At 36.4% G+C, this 20,269-nt stretch overlaps 3 protein-coding genes across 6 annotated transcripts in view; all 3 read left to right on the top strand.

Moving 5' to 3' along the window:
• LOC134845048 (squamous cell carcinoma antigen recognized by T-cells 3-like) overlaps positions 1–1,425 on the top strand; it is a 100,536-nt gene extending 99,111 nt beyond the window's left edge. The window contains exon 2 of the mRNA XM_063861879.1: positions 1,051–1,425. Within this exon, the coding sequence (XP_063717949.1) occupies positions 1,051–1,375 (325 nt within the window). The 3' untranslated portion in view covers positions 1,376–1,425. The remainder of the gene's footprint in view (positions 1–1,050) is intronic.
• An 89-nt stretch (positions 1,426–1,514) lies between these two features.
• On the top strand, positions 1,515–6,873 carry LOC134845299 (ELL-associated factor 1-like). Of its 4 annotated transcripts, none has more exons than XM_063862261.1 (3): positions 1,515–1,813; positions 2,167–3,103; positions 6,472–6,873. In XM_063862261.1, the coding sequence occupies exons 1-2, from the start codon at positions 1,539–1,541 to the stop codon at positions 3,101–3,103; spliced, it is 1,212 nt and encodes a 403-aa protein (XP_063718331.1). In that variant the 5' UTR covers positions 1,515–1,538; the 3' UTR covers positions 6,472–6,873. The 4 variants fall into 4 exon arrangements, with proteins under 4 accessions (XP_063718331.1, XP_063718332.1, XP_063718330.1 ...); XM_063862262.1 differs by lacking the exon at positions 6,472–6,873 and adding an exon at positions 5,714–6,463; XM_063862260.1 differs by lacking the exon at positions 6,472–6,873 and adding an exon at positions 5,630–6,463.
• Positions 6,874–7,095: 222 nt separating this feature from the next.
• On the top strand, positions 7,096–19,775 carry LOC134845301 (chitinase domain-containing protein 1-like). Its single transcript, XM_063862263.1, has 4 exons — positions 7,096–7,607; positions 10,337–10,555; positions 10,902–11,117; positions 18,847–19,775. The coding sequence occupies exons 1-4, from the start codon at positions 7,214–7,216 to the stop codon at positions 19,218–19,220; spliced, it is 1,203 nt and encodes a 400-aa protein (XP_063718333.1). The 5' UTR covers positions 7,096–7,213; the 3' UTR covers positions 19,221–19,775.
• Positions 19,776–20,269: the final 494 nt, after the last annotated feature.

Below are 20,269 nucleotides of genomic sequence, written 5' to 3'. Positions count from 1 at the left end.
TGTCGATCAAAGTTCTTTTTCGTATTTTTGTTTCATCAGTAGTTTGATGGCCTTGCCTGCATTATCTTGATAGAATTTGAAGAAAAATCCATGTGACAGGGAAGCTAATCTTGATCTTCTCTGATGACTTTTCTTCACTCCTCTTTGAAGGCGCTGCAGTTCAAAGAGGGGATTGTTTGATCTGAATTTGTTTTCTAACTTTTGAAAGCTTTCCCAGTTTTTTCAGACTTAGCTTTGTTATTGTTTTTTGATTGATGTCATTCGTATGGTGTTTTTGAATGTTTTTTGTTTACAACGTGTCATAAAAATTTTGGAGCAAATTGAAAGAGTGATTGTAGTAAGTTTGCATCTGTTGTTTTTTTTTCTCAGTTAAACATCGGATTTTTTGTTTTTACTTTTCGTTCGTCGCTGGCTACTTGCGATTTAATTGATTTGTTTCGTGTGGTTTGCATTTCTTTAAGAAAATCTGATTTCCCACTGATACTGAACTAGTCATTTAATTGATTACTTTCTGGGCGTGTTTTCTTTTCCTTTCAGGGATCGTATATCCCGTAAATGGCTTTTTTGTCTCTTTCGATTTGTGTTTTTGAGCCATTTACTGCAGCCGAGTCTCCGGAATTGGTTTGGATGATCTTTTGTGATATGCATGTTTCGGATTTTTCTGACGATTTCTATAATCAAACAGCGCAAGTGATTCGAAGCTCCGCTTCTCGTCTGAGTTATTTTTTTGAATATGAAGTTTCCGAACTGTCTTAATATTTAACTTGTGCCAATTGAAATTTCCTTCATTTTGGGTCTTTCTCGAAATATGTTGTTACCGATCCATTATTTGTTTTCTAATCTGACTGATTGCTTGATCTATGAAATCAATGAACAACGAATTTAAAGCCCGCATATCAATGTGTCAAAATTGTGTAGTGTCTAGTTAATGATTATAAAAATATTAATACTTGATTTAGTCTACTGTCGTTAACTCTACGCTTGTCAACTTGTAATACCAGCTTAGGTAAGCTAATTTTTTTCCTTCTGAACATTTAACTTGCTTTTTAGCAACCCTCCTTCGAGAAAAGCACCTGGATCAAATGCTGTCTCGAAGAAAAATGAATTCCGCAAACCAGCCATTCCATCTTCTACTACAACAAATGATTACAGAGGGAAAGGTCGATCGCAGATCCAACTGGTTCCTCGCAGCTTGGCAAATTCTGCAAAAACTAAATTTGCTCAGCCAATAAAAGGGACCAATTCTTCAGAACTATCTGCTAGTGTTCTCAAAAACGAAGCTATGGATACTACTTCTTTGTCTCTTGAGAATACTTCTGATAAAGGGGCTTTGTCCAACAAAGACTTTGTTGAACTTCTCAAAAACTCAAAGTAAAAATTTTTATTTTAAATGTGTTCTTTTCTGTTGTCTTTTAGTTTGAAAAACTTTATGAACGCGTCTCTTTTTAATTCATTGATTTATCATTTCAAAGTTTTTATCTGCTTTCTTAGTTTGTTTTTCGATTTTCAGAATGATTGATGATTGAGTGAATGAATGAATGGACGACTTAGTAGGTCGCACTTTACCCCTGAAGTTTGGCTCGTCTTTTGAGTCCAAACCAAGTTCCCAGTCGCCCTCTTGTGGTGGAGACAAGTACCACACTGTGAAATATGATTTCAAACCGGCCTCTCTCGCCCGCCACTTGCCAGGAGAGGTCGTCGTTCAGTCAGATCGGGAGGTCACCATCAGTCTCCCCCAGACAGTCGCCCAGTTCGCAGCTGGAGCTGGCGAGGAACCAGTGCCAGAGGTCATCACAGAAGATGTAGTCTACAAGTGAGTTCAAATGTCCCAGGTTACTATTTGATCAGTACGAAAAATTGTCAATTAACTTTTTGAACCGCATGTCTTTTAATCAACTTACTCGTTTACCTGGTGTTTCTTCGTCCCAATATAAAGTACCAAATGCTCTTGTAAAACCAGTAACTCTTTTTTTATTTTAATTTGGCAGTGTTTTCAAAAGTCTCAATCGTAAAGTTTGTTTGAATTTTAACAATCTTCGATGATATGGCCTCATTTGTTTGGTCAGGCAAAATTGGGGGAGAAGAAATGTTTCAGTGAGTAGCTAGAACTTTTCTCATCGTTCGCTTTATTTTGTTTCATAATTGACCTTGGTCTGTTTCTTATAGAGGAAACAAAAAACCAGCTCAGAAGGAATGCGTGCTCATAATCGACCACGAGACGGGCGAAGTGACTTTGGAAAAGCTTGAGTCTGTCATAATGGTGAAGAAGACACGCAAGGAAAGAACGCCGGCTCAGATAGCGGCTTTGAACAGACAACTTCAGCAGCAGTCACAGAATAGTAACAACGCAACGGACGAGACTGGAGCCTCTCAGAAAACAAATGAAGATCCGACGGTTTGTTCTGGATTACCAGAGGCAATGGACGATTCGTCCTCATCAAATATTATGCCAGTGGCGAAGTCGACAGAGCCAGAAAAGAATGAAGCCAGAGGAAAAACGAAAAGGTTGAAGACGAAAAAGGAGCGTGCTGAGAAGTCTGAAAAAACTAGTAAACTTAACATATCCCCCAAATCATCCAAAGTTCACGATGCTACACTTGGTGCTTCGGAGGCCAACAACGCTGTTTCTCTTCCGCATAAAAGTTTATCAACTGAATCGAATAACTTGCCTTTATTTAGTCATCATTCGTCGAGTTTTGGCGTTTCGAACCAATCACAAAGTTATAATCAGAATCAGAATGTTATCATAGACGATATGGCTAGTGCTTCTTTGCCAATGGTTAAGGAAAAGGTAAAAAAGACAAAAGAAAGCAGCTCTAAAGAGGAGAAAAATCTGATGGGAAGAGTAAGCAGGCTAAGCAGCAGTGGAAGTGATTCGGACTCGTCCGGATCCAGTTCGGGATCCGACTCTGACTCGTCCTCGGATAACGGCGAAAAGGATACTAAAGAGAAAGAGGGAGCGAATAAAGTGCAATTTATACTAGGCAGTCAAGAAACGAGAAGAGAACACGCAATGGATGTCGAGGCGCGGATGAATCCAGGAAACTCATCCTTGACTGGATTCGATTTAAGGGATGACCTTCAATTGAGTGATTCTGATTAGGTGCTTTGAAATTCGTGCTTTGATGCTCTTTAGCTTTTGATTTGAATTATACAATAATTATCTGACAACTTTTTGATGGTCCCAAAATCGAACAAATGTCAACACGAATGAACGAAAAGGCTGGCTTTTATGAACCAAAACTTCACTTACGGCTGATGTATATAATGTACTCATGTTCGTTAGGTTTTTAATTCGGCTGGTTTATTCACACTTGAATTAATCCAACTTTGATTACCTCGCATTGCTTTAAATGAGGGATTAATTACAATATCATCTCGAAAATCATCACGTAAAGAAAGAAAAAGAAAGAAAGAAAGAAAGAAAGAAAGAATAAATTACTCCGGTAAATCATCACATAAGTTTAGCAATTCATCGTTATTAAAATGAGACTCGGAGAGGATAGACAACGGGGCCATATGGCCCACAAACGCCTACTTTAGCTCTGCATGTTTTTTCACTATTAGAAAAAGATTTTTTTTAAATGTTTTTAGAATTTTTTAAATTTCGTAAATGCATCCATATCTCCTACGCTACGAGCATTAGGACGGTCAAGTGTTGTCATTCTAATCAAAATCCTAAATTTTACTTTCGTAAGTAGGCAACCGCCGGTAAGAAAGAAAAAACAACAAAATTTTAAAATGATTTAGATTTTTTTCCAAGTTTTTGAATTTTTTCAAAAATTGTTAAGTCGTCCATATATCCTAAACTAAGAGTTTCTGTCAGGTCAAGTTTTAGCGTTAGAACCTCAACCCTAAATTACACCCTCGTTAGCATGCAACCACGGGTTCAATAAATGTTTCTACTTATAATTTGAAAATGTAATTGATTTCCATGTTTTTTCGAAGTTTTTGCATTTTTTCAGAAATCATAAAATCGTCCATATCTCCTAAACTAAGTAGTAAAGAAATTTATGTAGATCGTGATGATTTTCTATAGACTTTCTAAGTTCAGTTCATATCCTTTGTTAAAAGGTAGGCAAACTCCGCTGTCAAAGAACAAATGTCACGAAAAACGTGATAGACTTCTAGTCTCAAAAATGGACTTCTATTATTGAATTCCCAGCTGAATAAAAAGCTACCTGTTGATTCAGTTTTTTCTAATTGGAATAATTGGGAGAAAAATTGGAGATCCTAACCAAGTCCTGAAATTTCACAAATGTTCAATCACGTTTCGGATTCCTTAATTTCAGTACCAATCATCTGCTGGCTATGTCCGTTGGCTAAACTTCTATGCTAGTTGTATAAGAGAAACCTTTTTGGTTAAGAAATTTCATTAATTTTTTGGTCCATCTTTTCCCACACAAGGTTAAGTACACCCTCTTAGTTTACCGAGACTCGAACCCGCTAGAAATCGACAATAGTCTGCTACAGCTTGTAATGTCTAAAAAAAGACAAGAATTAAATGTTTATTACTCTTGCGATAGCAAGGGTATTGCAATCCGGTACTTGAATTTTTGTCCTTTCAACAACTTTCTCTACCTATTTTAGCATGCATGCAGTAAACGAGCATGCATGCAGTATATTTGCGCTCATTGGTTTATTACTCTCACTATGCATCCTTATTGTGTTACGGTTTACTTCGTTTTCGGTTTACTTTTTGTCGGCTTAGTTTCGGCTTTGTTTTTACCATCCAACAAAATCGTTTATTTGAATTTATTTTTGTTACAAAATAGTTTGTTTTAGTGTTGTGATTTCCCTTTGCTGCTTATTGTAATTTTTTTAACCTTGACATCGTATTTATTTTTTTCGGTAAAACACGTTTTTCTGCCCAAATTCTTCCGGCCTATAATTTATCGGCCTAGTGACCTAATTTCGAGTTGCGCGAGGATTGAACAAAATGCTAAACATCTTAATAGAAATAATAATTCAAATTTCTCATGACAACGATTTTTTCATCGCCTTGTTTTTTCTTTTTTTTTCTGGTTGATAGATTTTGGCCTATATCGTATCGGCTCATCAGCCTCATTTTGCGTCCTTTGAGGAGCTAAAAAAGTGTGTTTGCGTGTCTGTGTTTTGAGGGCTTAATTATTTATTAGACTTAACTTTTTTCAATTTTTTTTGGGCTTTCTGGGTTTTGGGCTATTTTACAGCGGCTTAGTTGTCATATTGTTTCATGTGACGAGCAAATAATTTTTTTAAGTGTTTTGAGGGCGACGGGGAATTTTCATAAATGTTAAATCTTGTTGATTTATTTTTCGACAAAAGGTTTCTGCTAAGGTATTTGTTACCGCTTGGTTAATTGTTTTCCGATGCTAATTTCAATTGTATTGTCTCGGCATGTTTTCATTTCAAAATTAGCCGTATTAATTATGATAGATCTAGTTTTTTTGCTCGATTTTTTTGTTTTGTATCGCAAGTGGTGCGAAGCTCAGCTTGGCCTCTGTGTCAAAAGTGTTTTCAAGGGTTTTTATAAGTTAATGAAGAAACTCAACCTGTTTAGGTCTTGTTTTTTTTGGTAATAGTCTTTAAAATTTCAATGCGTTCAGATTTTTAATAACGCTTGTGATTACATTACTTTCTGTGGAAGGTTGGCATCGTCGCCGTCGCGTTCAGGTCTCACACTCCGGTCACAGCCGTGGTTCCTTTGGGTGGAAAGTGGCTCCAATTTCAGTAACTGCGACGTCTAGTGATTCTGGTTGCAGCGCCTGTTTCGCTGAATCACCAAGCCGTCCAAAGGGGAAGTGATAGCAAAGCTGTGGTGGTGGTGTCCAGTTTCATCTTAACTGAATCTGTGGAGCACGAGACAAAGGAACGGTTTGGTTTTATAGCGTGATCGAAAATAGAAAAAATGGCTGAAAACTTTTTTTTTTAAAATTGGAGATCATTTGAGCCATCTCCCCATCCCCATTCGCGTAGGGAAGAGATAGCTCAATGTGTACTTGAAACATATGTTTATAACCACTTGAAAGTAGTTTGAATGATATGAAATCATACACTAAGTTTTCCAACGAATGTGGAACGCCAAAGTTTACAATATCAAAGCTCAAAAAATTCACTCAGAGTGAAAAAAGAATTAATAAAACTGACGCATATAAAGCTACTTTTCTCTCCTAAAGGGAAAAAGAGCTATTGCGTTCAGTTTTAAGGTGTCGCTGAGAACCGTTTTTGCTATTCAGATACAAGGTTAGAGCACCAACTCAAGTATTTCGCTTTCCTCGATGACGCCATGGTCGCCCAAACAAAAGTTTGCGAAATTTTTAAAACTAAATTTCAATTTTTTTTTTCGAAATTTTTCTCGATACTCATATAAAATAAAATTCAGTCGTCATTTGATTGCATGCTACGAACACATTAACTATATACTTGCGTTTGCTGACGTCTTTTTGTTTACCGTTTTTGCGGGGAGATAGCTCAATTGGTTTTTTTTAGCCCCCGGCATGCTCAGTGCAGGACCAACCGTGGGCGAGGGGGAGATGTCATTCATTTCGCCGCAGCCGGTCCCACCTTGAGGAGGCGGATGACACTGGGAACCCTCCAACCGTGACCGAAGATTGCTCAATTGATCCAAAATTTGTTCATGAACTATCAAAATTCCACATCTCAGCTGTCATCCTGTAAAAAACTCAGATTCATACGTTGATTCAGTTCGAAATTACAGCATTTTCAAAAATGTCAAGGGTTTGGATCACCCTGTAGAATTACTATAGTGCTTTGGGAGCGCTCGGAAAATTAATTGCGTCCACCTTAAGTAAAAGGTCGAGAAAATCGGCCTTCGAGAAAATACTAGAAAAGCCACCTTGAATTACCACCAGAGGTCTTTCATTTGATACCAGCATGACACCAAAAATACTCACCAAAATTGACACCAAATTTGAGGTTGTAAAAATAAAAAACCACCCGGTTCCATTTTTCCTTTCCCCTTTTTCATTGAATTTTGAACCGAAATCATTGAAAGACAAAGCACGATCTGTTTAAGGCTGTAGTTAAATATTAAGGATCCGTTTTTTGTATGACTTGAATGTAATTTGAACAACATACTGAAGAGGTCTTTTCTTGATTGAAGGTGCAGAAGCTTGAGTCAAGATCTTAAAAACAACCTTCTCCAAGAAGCTTTTTCAGATCCATGAAAAATCTCGGAGCAGGCTGTTGTTGACATGCATTTTTTTCAGGCATGATGAATTATCTAAGATCACTCATTTTACTCACGGTTCTATTGGGAATGAACAGATCAACTCTAGCGCCCAAAGACAAATCATCAAAAAAAGACAAAAGTCATCCTTCAAGCAGTAAAAAGAACAGCGGGTCTTCCAACCTCTCAGCATCAGCTGACAACTCCCAAGGGGACAAATTAGCACCTGAAGATTTGACCTTTGAACTGATGTTAGGTCAGAACATGACCTCTATCGGGGTGAAAGGTGACGTCTACGAGCAGACAGTGCTTGCTTACGTGACCCCCTGGAACAACAAGGGATACGACCACGCCAAGTATCTGGGTGCTAAATTCGACATCATTTCTCCAGTGTGGTATCAGCTCAAACGAGTTAATGGCCAAGTTGAATTCGCAGGTGGTTATGCTGACAGTTTTCCAACAGTCTTGATTGGCTGTTTTTCTTTGCATTATATGGAGGCACTTAGCACAGTGGTAAGGCGTTCACTTAGAAATCGTCAGATCGTGTATTCGATCCCATACCATGGCAATGATAGTGTGTGAGGACAAGCTCTCACTTGACCTCCAGCTTCAGGTCTACCACAACCTGACCAAATTTGGCTGCAATAGTGGTACCACGTAAAAGTTCTAGACGCAAAAAAAACGGCCTTGAGTTGCAAAAAACAGCTTCGCTAGCGAAATAACACTGTCTGGAATGTGGGGAGATAATACAAATGGACTATCCTCGACAGGACTGTTAAGGCCTACTGATAGCGCCTCTGCGATTCGCAGGAACTACAATTTTAATTATATATAATGTGCGCCCGGCAAGTCCCAGGTCTTTTGGAAAGTGTACAGCAGAAAGTTACCAGGTTAGCGTCGCGGGGAAACAAGGATATATGACGTGCGATGTTTTCCTGGTCGTTAGCATAGCGCACCGAGACTGAAAGAACGCGCCGCGTCAAAAAGCTTCTTTTTGGCCAGAAAATGCCCAATACTGATAAAATGGGTCAACGGCTACATTTTAGAGATCAAGAAGCTTCAAAAAGATTAAGATTGGTTAAGGGTAGAATTTTTGTGAATCGGTGTTCCAGTATCTTTTTGTTTAAGTTTTGTTTTTTTTTGTGCAATTTTCAAGCTAGTTTTTTGTGCGATTTTTTTTGTGCTGCATAAGATAACAGGTCTGAGTTTGATAACTGAATCGCTTTCACACATTAATGGATGAAATCATTATAGATCAGACAATCGACTGCGGCTGTCTTCATAAAATGAAAAGCAAAAAAAAAAATATTGGTGCGCTAATTCCAGCTCCGAAAGTCCTGGGGTAAAACTACGTTGAATAAAAGCTTTTTCTAGGATATCACATATTCGCTCGTTTTACTCGCTCGAATTTAACTAATAATCAAAAATATAGAACCGGTGTTTATCGACACGGAGGAAAGTTTAAATATTCGATCTATTATATATTTAAATGCGGTCTCCACTATCTCGTCATGTTTAAGCTTTTTCAACGTATTATTTTTGCATGTTTAACAAAAGAATTTTGGCGCGTTTAAGCTATATCGTATATTGCAATGTTTAAGTTTTTTTTTCGATTTTTTCAGTCTAAATTCAGTGTTTAATTCATCAAGTTGTAATTTCAAGAGTTGCGAACTTTGCCTCGAAATATTTCAGCTCAGAACTTTTAACTGTTCGAGATATGAAGTTTTTTGTGATTTTTCAAAATAATTTCAGAAACCTTAATTTAACTTTTTCTTAAAAATTTGAAATTCCCTAGTCTGTATTAGAGTCTGTCAGAAAAGTCTCAGTGGTTGCGAATTTTGCCTCCAAATATGACAGCTCAAAAGCTTTTAGTTTTCCAGATATGACGTTTTTTGTCGTTTTTTCTTCAAATTTCTTAAATTAAACTTCGTTATTCAAAATCTGAACTTCCTAGCCTGTAGTTGGGGGCTGTCAGAGTAATCTCAGGGGTGGCAATTTTGGCTTCAATTAAGAATGCGCAAATTTTTTCAGGCTACGAGATGCGACACATTTATGATTTTTTCAGAAATTTTCAGATAACTGAAATCAGAAAAAAAAATTCACAAAATTGAAATTTCCAACCTTGTAGTTGTGTGCTGTCAGAGTACTGTCAAGGATTGCGTATATTGCCTTCAAATAAGCCTGCTCAAATCTTGGTAGTTTTTGAGGTGTGAGTTTTTCTGGTTTTCAAAAAATATTTTTTTTAAGGAAACTTAAGTTTGAACTTTCTCAAAATTTGAATTTCCCAACGTTGTAGTTGGGTACTGTTAGAGTACTCTCAGGAGTTGCAAATCGTGCGTCCCAATGCGACTGCTCAGTTGCTTTTGTTTTTTAAGATGTGACGTTTCTTAGTTCATTTTGAATTTTTTCAAAGAACTTATGTAAAATTTCACAAAATTTTATGGTTTTTCAAAATTTGTATTGAAAAACTTGAATAAAAAACTTTGCAAATTTTGTAATTACGAACCCTGTAATTTGGTGCTGTCAGAGTACACTCAAAAGATTCAGATCTTATTTCCAATACATGCGGCTTTAATGAGTTGTTTAAAATTCGAAGCACCAGAGGTGCGTTACACGCTAGTCACAACTGAAAGGGCCTTTTTTGGTCCATCTATTGACCCATTCAGATTACTATTTTTAGCACCTGATTTTGACGGGAAAAAATGTTGGAAAAAAACTAAAACACAACCAAAGGCAAACTCTTTCTGTGGTCAGAACCCAAAAATTTGAGACTGCGGTTTGAAAAAGTGAACTAACACATTCTCAGTTGACCCATCGGCTAAATACAACACAGAGGACCAACGTAATCGAATTGAGGCAGTTTATTCAATGTTAATGCATTTCTAGACGAAGAACATATGACTTTGTACGTAGCGTGCATACGTTCGTATCGGGAATGCGGGGGGTTCAATTGTTCTTCATTTTGACACGTTTAATGTAATTTTTTTTGATGATTACAAACTTTTGGTTTAATCCAGATCTTTCTTTATTTTTTTTGTCAATGAAAAGTGACTCTTTTAATTTGTTTTTGACTTATATGAATTGCATATCTGTTTTTCGAAATTGCAAATTGCCGGTTGTTTTTTCATAGTAGTATTTGAATATATTATTCTTTTTCATCTTCAGGCCTTCAAGATACTGACTCCTCTTGGATGCAGGAAGTGCGTGCGTCCAATCCAGCTGTGAAGATAGTTCCCCGCATCCTTTTCGATGGATGGAAATCAGCCGATCTGAATGCATTGTTCGCTAGTGAAATGACACAGACAGCAGTGGTTCACAAGATCACCACTTTCATTCAGTCTCACAATTTTGACGGGTTCGTCTGCGAGATTCTTCTGCAAGTTGGTTAGTTCTGTTTGAATGTAAAGATTTTTTACGTCGTGTTAATCTGAATGTGAAGTTTTATAGCGTTATTTTAACAGTAATTTGTTCCGAAGGTGAAATATTGGTTTCTATTGATAAAGTTATTTTTAATTTGCAGCAGGAAAGCTTAGTTGAATTTACAGTAAGAAAGTTTCGTTCTACAATGCAGCAGGAACTTTCCGTTTTTCAAATTCAGCGAAGATTCGATAATAAGATAATTTGGAAAATCTTTTTTTTTCTTCAAATTTTGTCTTCAGAAAGGCAGAATGTTAAGTTGGTCGAATTGAAATTGCTCAAAATTAATTAATATACTCGCGGCGCCTTTCAGGCTTTCCATTCAAAAATCAGGCCATGCATTTCTTGAGTCACTTGGGGGGACTGGCGAGGAAGCAGAATTTGATGTTGGTAGTACCTTTGCCCGCGCCCATACGGGAAGACGGCTCCCCTGTCAACTTCTTCACAGTAGCAGACTTTAGGAAACTCAGAGCAATGGTTGACTACTTCAACGTCATGACTTACGATTATTCCTCTGGCCGAGAGCCAGGTCAGATTTGATTAAAAAGTATTTTATAGTCAGTTGCAATGTTTTCTTTCCAGGAATTGAAAAAGATATATTAAGCGTAAAAAATAACATGAATTATTACAACCGTCCTGAATAAACTCACAAAAATTTCTGTTTACCCGTGCTAGCTAACGAGAGTAGTTATATATTACGAATTCACTTTTTTTCTAACGCAACTCAAATAAAATAGTGTTCATTTTGCTGTTCTCTTTTGCTCCATAGCATCGATATTTTGATTGCATGTGTTCGATACGTTTTTTTAGTGACAATTGTTAACTTAATTTCACTCACGATCAGCTCAGTGTATTATAACTAACCTTCTTTTTTCTAACCTAACTCGCAAATAAAAGAGTTCATTAAAAGTGTTCACTTATTTGAAATTTTACTGAGCATTGGAAATTGCATAGCATCTGTTCTGTTTTATTTGTGGCTAGTGTTTTTACCTATTAAGCTTCGGGGGCTGAGTGGTTAGTGTGTGAGACACTAGGTTGTAGGTCCGAATCTCAGGTAGTCGAATTTGTACTAATTCGAGGCTTATTTCTAAATTTTATTTTTGCACTTTCTAGAGCTGCTTTTTGTGTTCGCGCATGTGTTTGTGAAGCGAAGCTTCGCCTCTCTGTTATAGGTGGGAGGAGACCAGGCTTGTCATCTCCTGGTTGGCGGCTCGATTCCGGCGGTCGGCATTTTTATTTTTAAATTTGCGAGAACAAGTGTCTTGTTCGAAGTATATTTTGCTTTTTTCCAGCTTAGACTCTGTGTGAGAAGTGAGTACGAAGGCAGCATTTTTTCATTTACTAAGTGGAAGACAAACACACCCTACGATAACAAAAAGGCAACTTAGTTCCAAAAATTCAATTTAGTTTTAAGATTTCTCAACGGAAAGAAACATATTTAATCCGGCTGTCTCTGTTTTTTTTAGCTTGAATAGATATATGAGCTGGTGAGCGCAGTGTCGTTTTACGAAGTCCTATTTTTTCAACCCAACTCGGTGCTTTTGTTGCATAGTATTTAGTGAAAGTCCCCGGTCTTTTGGAAAGTGTACAGCAGAAAGTTACCAGGTTTGCCTCGCGGCGAAACAAGCATATATGACCGGCGATGTTTTCCTGGTCGTTAGCGTAGCGCAACGAGACTGAAAAAATATGCCGCGTCAAAAAGCTTCTTTTTGGCCAGAAAATGCCCAATACTGATAAAATGCGTCAACGGCTACATTTTAGAGATCAAGAAGCTTCAAAAAGATTAAGATTGGTTGAGGGTAGAATTTTGGTGAGTCGGTTTTCCAGTATCTTTTTTAAGTTTTTTTTGTGCAATTTTCAAGCTAGTTTTTTGTGTGAGTTTTTTTGTGCTGCATAAGATAACAAGTCTTGATGAGTGAATCGCTGTCACACATTAATGGATGAAATCGGCAAGATTTTGAACAGTCTGGTTCACAAAAACCTTCATAAACCTGACAATCGACTGCGACTGTCTTCATAAAATGAAAAGCAAAAAAAATTCTTGATGCGCTAATTCCAGCTCCGAAATTCCTGGCGAAAATTACGTTGAATAAAAGCTTTTTCTAGGTTATCACATATTCGCACGTTTTACTCGCTCGAATTTAACTAATAATCAAAAATATAGAACCGGTGTTTATCGATACGGAGAAAAGTTTAAATATTCGATCTATTATATATTTAAATGCGAGACTAGACTTGTCATCTCCTGGTTGACGGCTCGATTCCGGCGGTCGGCATTTTTATTTTTACCTTTGCGAGAATAAGTGTCTTGTTCGAAGTATATTTTTGCTTTTTTCCAGCTTAGACTCTGTATGAGAAGTGAGTAGGAAGGCAGCATTTTTTCATTTACTAAGTGGAAGACAAACACCCTCCGATAACAAAAAGGCAACTTAGTTCCAAAAGTTCAATTTAATTTTAAGATTTCTCAACGGAAAGAAACTTATTTAACCCGGCTGTCTCTGTTTTTTTTAGCTTGAATAGATATATGAGCTGGTGAGCGCAGTGTCGTTTTACGAAGTCCTACTTTTTCAACCCAACTCGGTGCTTTTGTTGCATAGTATTTAGTGAAAGTCCCCGGTCTTTTGGAAAGTGTACAGCAGAAAGTTACCAGGTTTGCCTCGCGGCGAAACAAGCATACATGACCGGCGATGTTTTCCTGGTCGTTAGCGTAGCGCAACGAGACTGAAAAAATATGCCGCGTCAAAAAGCTTCTTTTTGGCCAGAAAATGCCCAATACTGATAAAATGCGTCAACGGCTACATTTTAGAGATCAAGAAGGTTCAAAAAGATTAAGATTTGTTGAGGGTTGAATTTTTGTGAGTCGGTTTTCCAGTATCTTTTTGTTTAAGTTTTTTTGTGCAATTTTCAAGCTAGTTTTTTTGTGCTGCGTAAGATAACAGTTCTGAATTTGATAACTGAATCGCTGTCACACATTAATGGATGAAATCGGCAAGATTTTGAACAATCTGATTCACAAAAGCCTTTATAAATCAGACAATCGACTGCGGCTGTCTTCATAAAATGAAAAGCAAAAAAAATTTTTTGATGCGCTTATTCCAGCTCCGAAATTCCTGTGGAAAACTACCTTGAATAAAAGATTTTTCTAGGTTATCACATATTCGCACGTTTTACTCGCTCGAAGTAACTAATAATCAAAAAATTAGAACCGGTGTTTATCGATAAGGAGGAAAGTTTAAATATTCGATGTATTATATATTCAAATGCGAGACTAGACTTGTCATCTCCTGGTTGGCGGCTTGAGTCCGGCGGTTGGCTTTTTCATTTTTACCTTTGCGAGAACAAGTGTCTTGTTCGAAGTATCTTTTTGCTTTTTTCCAGCTTAGACTCTGTGTGAGAAGTGAGTAAGAAGGCAGCATTTTTTCATTTACTAAGTGGAAGACAAACACACCCTCCGATAACAAAGAGGCAACTTAGTTCCAAAAGTGCAATTTAGTTTTAAGATTTCTCAACGGAAAGAAACTTATTTAACCCGGCTGTCTCTGTTTTTTTTTAGCTTGAATAGATATATGAGCTGGTGAGCGCAGTGTCGTTTTACGAAGTCCTTTTTTTCAACCCAACTCGGTACTTCTGTTGCATAGTATTTATTGAAAGTCCCCGTTCTTTTGGAAAGTGTACAGCAGAAAGTTACCAGGTTTGCCTCGCGGCGAAACAAGCATATTTGACCGGCGATGTTTTCCTGGTCGTTAGCGTAGCGCAACGAGACTGAAAAAAAGCGCCGCGTCAAAAAGCTTCTTTTTGGCCAGAAAATGCCCAATACTGATAAAATGCGTCAACGGCTACATTTTAGAGATCAAGAAGCTTCAAAAAGATTAAGATTGGTTGAGGGTAGAATTTTGGTGAGTCGGTTTTCCAGTATCTTTTTGGTTAAGTTTTTTTTGTGCAATTTTCAAGCTAGTTTTTTGTGCGAGTTTTTTTGTGCTGCATAAGATAACAGGTCTGAATTTGATAACTGAATCGCTGTCACACACTAATGGATGAAATCGGCAAGATTTTGAACAGTCTGATTCACAAAAACCTTTATAAATCAGACAATCGACTGCGGCTGTCTTCATAAAATGAAAAGCAAAAAACAATTTTTGATGCGCTAATTCCAGCTCCGAAATTCCTGGGGAAAACTACGTTGAATCAAAGCTTTTTCTAGGTTATCACATATTCGCACGTTTTACTCGCTCGAAGTAACTAATAATCAAAAAATTAGAACCGGTGTTTATCGATACGGAGGAAAGTTTAAATATTCGATCTATTATATATTTAAATGCGAGACTAGACTTGTCATCTCCTGGTTGGCGGCTCGAGTCCGGCGGTTGGCATTTCTATTTTTACCTTTGCGAGAACAAGTGTCTTGTTCGAAGTATATTTTTGCTTTCTTCCAGCTTAGACTCTGTGTGAGAAGTGAGTACGAAGGCAGCATTTTTTCATTTACTAAGTGGAAGACAAACACACCCTACGATAACAAAAAGGCAACTTAGGTCCAAAAGTTCAATTTAGTTTTAAGATTTCTCAACGGAAAGAAACTTATTTAATCCGGCTGTCTCTGTTTTTTTTAGCTTGAATAGATATATGAGCGCAGTGTCGTTTTACGAAGTCCTATTTTTTCAACCCAACTCGGTGCTTTTGTTGCATAGTATTTATTGCCATTTTATTAGCATGTATTATCCAATTTATCATTGACTAGTGTTTACCCTTGCGATCAGCAAGGTATTGCAATCGGGTACTAGACTTTTTCCCTTTAAATATTTGTTCACAGAATGGACAAAATTAGAAATGGTAAATTTAGAAATGGTAAATTTAGAGGAAGGCAAAAGTTGGGGTTCGAATCTGACAGCAACAGATATATGTTTTGTCGGCTTAATTTCTACATCGTAATTTTTTTCTGGTTGCTGTACGCAAGTCAAGTTGTAATTGTTTTTAGAGTTCTGATTTTTTTTCTGCTATTTGATTTCGTGTATGTTCTTTTTTTTGTTTTTTCGCTTAAAAACTCTGTTCTGCCGAATTTATTTCGTTTTTTTTTTATTTAATGGCCTATTTTTAATTAGTTACAGGGAAATTATATTTTGCTCCTTCCGGATTGCACAAAATGCTAAAAGTCTTAATGGAGTCTATAGTTTTTTATGACAATAATTTTTTTCGGCTTTTTTGTTTTTTGCTTATTTCTTTTCGTTTTTCCCGCTTGATAGGTTTTGGCCTTTATAAATTCGTCTCAAGTGCCTTTTTTGTATCTTTTGACAAGCGAAACTTTTTTTAAATGTGTGTGTTTTGAAGGTGAGGGGGGCTAAATAACTTTTTATTAGTCGCAGTTTTTTCCGGCATTTTTTTAGTTTCTTTTTTTTTTCGCCCTAATAGGTTTCGGTCTATATTATATCGGCTTTGTGAACTTATATTGTTGCATGGTACAAGTAAAGAAATATATACGTGTTTGTGTTTAAAGATGAGTGTGACCTAATAATTCATTTTGATCTATTTAGTGTTTTCGACATTTTCGACTTAGCGGTATTCTTGCTTTGTATGGCAAATGGTGCGAAGATCAGCTTCGCCTCTGTGTTAAAATTTGTTAGCGTGTTAAAATATGCAAGTTGTGTGCCACAGTCGACTTGAAAATTTGGATGTCCAAGGATTGAGGTTTGATTTCCGTATAGGTCATTTATTTTTGAAAAATCATTTCTGTTTTTTTTGCTTCTTTGATCCTTCAAAGCCACGTCTCTTACGTTGCAAACTGTAGAATTTTTCCTGTGCTATTTGGTATTTAGAGTCAATGAAAGTGATTTTTTTTTCGGGAAAAGTCTTAATTTTGTTCAGGCTCAAATTTATTTTTTCGCTGTTTGACTTCTAAATTTTTTAGAAGTTCAGTTAGCTTCCTTTGTCAGAAAGAAGTCAAATCCACTAGCAAACAGCAAAAGTGTAAAGGACCCAAAAACCTGATCGAATTCTAGTTTCGAAAGTGTAATTTAATTTTCTGATTTCCCAGCTTCATAAAAGTTTTGTCCTTTGATCAAGTTTCCCAAATTGGGTTATTTTTAAATCAAAACAAGCGTCAATCATGATTTGTTCCAGAAATTCAAAGAGTTTTCACAGCATCTCTTTTCTTGGAAATTCGAAAATTGAGATTTTTTTCGAAAAATTGTCAGTTTTTTTTTCTGTTCACTTGCGTTCTTTGACTCTTTTTCAACTGTCTGTTAGCTGTTTTTTTTTGTTTGCAAACTAATTTTGAGTTATAATGACTTCAATTAGTTTTTTCAGAGCGTATTTTTTCACAACAAAGGGTTTGGTGTATGTTGGTTTTTTTATTTTGAAGATTTTTTACGAGCGAGGTTGTTTTTGGTGCAAAAGTGTTTTGTCTGCTTAATTACTGATTCATGACACATGCGCATTGTAGTGGGATACTTGGTAACTTTTTTTCCACATAAGTCGCAAATATTAGCGCTTTATTTTTAATAACACACAGCAACTCATGCAGCATCGGAAATTTTATAGCAAATGCTGTGAAATTCGATTAGTAATAAGTTGAACTTCAATCAAATGAACTGAAAAAAGGTATTTACTTCATACAACAGTATGATATTAAAGTTTCTATTTCAGATTTCAAAAATGACGTTTCGCGTAATTTTTGCAATGTATAAGTGATACATTTTTTGGTTTTAACGTACAAATCCATCTAATGCAAAATAAGTGTCGCTGCGTTTAGTTTATTTTATTAGAAGTTTTTTCTTGCAAAATATGTGTTTTTGAAAGTTTCAAAGATCCTTTTGACCGCTTTCTCCTTTGCTTCACATCTGCTTAAATTTTGTTCGATTTTTGGCATCTTTTTATTTGAGGCAAACGATAAAATTTTAGGTAGTCGGTTTCCTTTCATTTTTACTCTTGCGATAAGCTAGGTTATTGCAGTTGGGTACAAGAGTTTTTTCACGGAAATATTTTTAGGCACCGAATGGTTGAATGTGCAGGAATAATAAATGTTCAGACATGCTCAATTTATTGAAAATTCGCGTAAAACTACCTTCATTTAGGTAGTAAATAGGTGTAGTCCGTTTCCGGTGTTAGTTTTTTTTCAAATCATTTTCTTGAAAAAATGTTTCAAGAATTTTTTTTTGCTCAGATTCGTGGTTCATCGGCCTTGTTCGCGTCGGTTCATTTCTCGTTTTTTAACACGAAATAGTTTTTTGTCCCTGTTTTTTTCGCTTTTTTGTTTAGCATGGATTTTTTAGTGATTTTGAAATCGATGTTGAAATTTTGTCATTTTATCAAGTCTGGTTTTCAATAATTTTATTTTTTTCTATGTATTTTTTTTTTCGATTGAACGGTTTCGGTTTGTTTTATGGCATAATAACTTTATATTGCGTTGTTTCGAAGGCAAAAATTCCTGTTCGACCAACGACAAAATTAGGTATTATTACACTTGCGATAGCAAGTGTCTTGAAATCGGTAACAAGACATTTTCCAGTAAACCCTTTTTTCTTACGTTTTAACTTTTCAACTTGCTACTTTAATGAACCTTCCCAACCTACAGGTTCCTTCCCACTTAGCCTAGAACTAACACCGTCTGGAGTTCGACTCTCGGCCGGACCGTGTTTTTTTTTTCAGTATGCATGCAATTAAAAAAAATGGTACAATTTGAATTTTGGACTTCCGTTATTCTGCTAAAGTTTTGTCGGCTTTGTTGTCATATGACACATTTTGTTTGTCCTGTAAGGAAATTTCAACGTTTTCCATATTTTTGACTTATGTTTTTTTGTTTGTTTAATCGCAAGGGGCGCGAAGCTCCGCTTTGCCTCCGTGTTTCAATTAATTTTCTGGACTTGATGAATTTCGTCTAGTTTTTCTTTCGACTAGCTTGCCATAGTCGTGGTGTATCTTAAATGGTGCGAATCTACGCTTGTGAAAAATAACGCTGATAAGAGATTTTTGAAAATCAATGAGCTGCAATGTGATGAACTGTTTCTCCGAAAGTCGAAAAATGTTTTGAAGCAACATCAATAATTATACAACGGTGAGTTACTTGAAAATGTTTCAACTCTGTTGCCTATGTTCCTGTTATTTTAGAGCTCCTTTTGTGTTTCTTTTTTCGTAATTTTGAAGTGCAGCTTATCCTCTGTATAAAAAGATAGCTAACGAGATCAGCTGATGTTTCTAGCTGGAGTGTTTAATTTTAGAATTAATATCAGATTGTGTTCAAAAATGAGTTTCTTGAAAATTGTATTCAGGTCCAGTTTCTCCTGCTTCATGGATCACCAGCTGCATTCTATACTACACCAAGGATCTCCCGGCAGTCGAGAGATCGAAATTCCTATTAGGCATGAATTTCTACGGCTACAAATATTACACAAACAACCACAAAGTTGAGGCAATCACAGGCACTAGTTTCCTGGAACTGCTCAACAAGCACAACACTAAGACGAAGGTACAGTGGGACGAAAATGCGATGGAACATGTGTTTCAGTTCGGATCCAGTGAGAAAGTGTACTACCCCACGTTACACTCGGTTAAGTTGAGGCTGCAGTTGGCGGAGAAATTGAATGTAGGCGTAGCTATCTGGGATTTGGGCCAGGGTCTGGACCACTTCCTAAATCTGTTCTAAAATACCGTTTTCCTCTAATTTGGACTTTCGTGAAATCACTTTTCTTAGACTCGTTGATATGAAAGTTTTTTCCGCAAAAAAACGGGATCAATGTGATTTTAGTTCGCTCTTGATGTTACTAAAGTTGATTAAGCCCTCCGAAAATGATTCCAGGATGGAAGATAAAGGGTTTTTCAGATTGAACATTGGACAAATCGGTACTTTGTTTTACTGAATAAGAATATATAGTCGCCTTTAGAGAAAATTCCCAGATTGTTCGGCCGAAAATGGTTGGTATATTATTATAGTAGCATGGAATTGCAAGGAGACAAACTGTTGAGGGGGACCCCTAAATAGTGCTTAATATATCTGATGGCTGTCATGTTTTAAAAAAAGCGATTTAATGAAAAGTGACCGTGAAAATACATCAAAGGTTAGTCAGGAAACCTAAATTAAATGTGAGATTAGCTGCCATTGAGCTCTCAGAATAGTTTTGTACGCGTTGTAAATTATTTGTATTTGTTAAAATTCTGTAAATTATGCTTTCCAAATGTTAATAAAGTGTCCTTCAACTTATCTGCTTTTTCGTTTGATTCCTTTAGGCGTCTAGAAATTCAAGAGCTTTAAGAAGATCTGTTTTTTCTTTGAAATTCGAAAGTTGAGATTTCAAAAAACCAGTTATCATTTTTTTTCTATTTACTTGCGGTCATTGAATCTTTTCCAACTGTCTTGTCTGTTCGCTATAATTACTGTATTGCATGCGTGTTAAAGCTAAGCTGTTCCTCTTTGTATACAAAGATGGTTTAATTCATCTGGAAAATTGTCGAAGACAAGAAGAAAAGTAATGTCGACTAAAGACCTCTACCAGGATTAAGATGTAATTTGTTTTGCAAAAATCAAGCCAAAAATGTCAGCCTTAATTTATTACCCTTTGAGTCGGTTTCTTTGACTTAACAACGCGAAATTACGGTGTTTATTCCACAAGCTTAGCTTGTGTTATAGTATGAATTTCTTTTTTCCAACCTAAGTCGCAAATATTGTTGCGATGCAATTGTTGCGACAAAATGTGA

Source organism: Symsagittifera roscoffensis, chromosome 4 (genome assembly GCF_963678635.1).
Source record: "Symsagittifera roscoffensis chromosome 4, txSymRosc1.1, whole genome shotgun sequence".
Classification (NCBI taxonomy): Eukaryota; Metazoa; Xenacoelomorpha; order Acoela; family Convolutidae; genus Symsagittifera; species Symsagittifera roscoffensis.
Note: the sequence above shows the minus strand (reverse complement) of the source record. Positions and strands in the feature narration are given on the sequence as shown.

Excerpts from the sequence above, each read along its gene's own strand:
- LOC134845299 (XM_063862261.1), top strand. The coding sequence starts at position 1,539 with ATGGACGACTTAGTAGGTCGCACTTTACCCCTGAAGTTTGGCTCGTCT. Across the intron at positions 1,814-2,166 it reads ACAGAAGATGTAGTCTACAA|AGGAAACAAAAAACCAGCTC; the intron begins GTGAGTTCAAAT and ends TGTTTCTTATAG.
- LOC134845301 (XM_063862263.1), top strand. The coding sequence starts at position 7,214 with ATGATGAATTATCTAAGATCACTCATTTTACTCACGGTTCTATTGGGA. Across the intron at positions 7,608-10,336 it reads TGGCCAAGTTGAATTCGCAG|GCCTTCAAGATACTGACTCC; the intron begins GTGGTTATGCTG and ends TTTCATCTTCAG. Across the intron at positions 11,118-18,846 it reads TTCCTCTGGCCGAGAGCCAG|GTCCAGTTTCTCCTGCTTCA; the intron begins GTCAGATTTGAT and ends AATTGTATTCAG.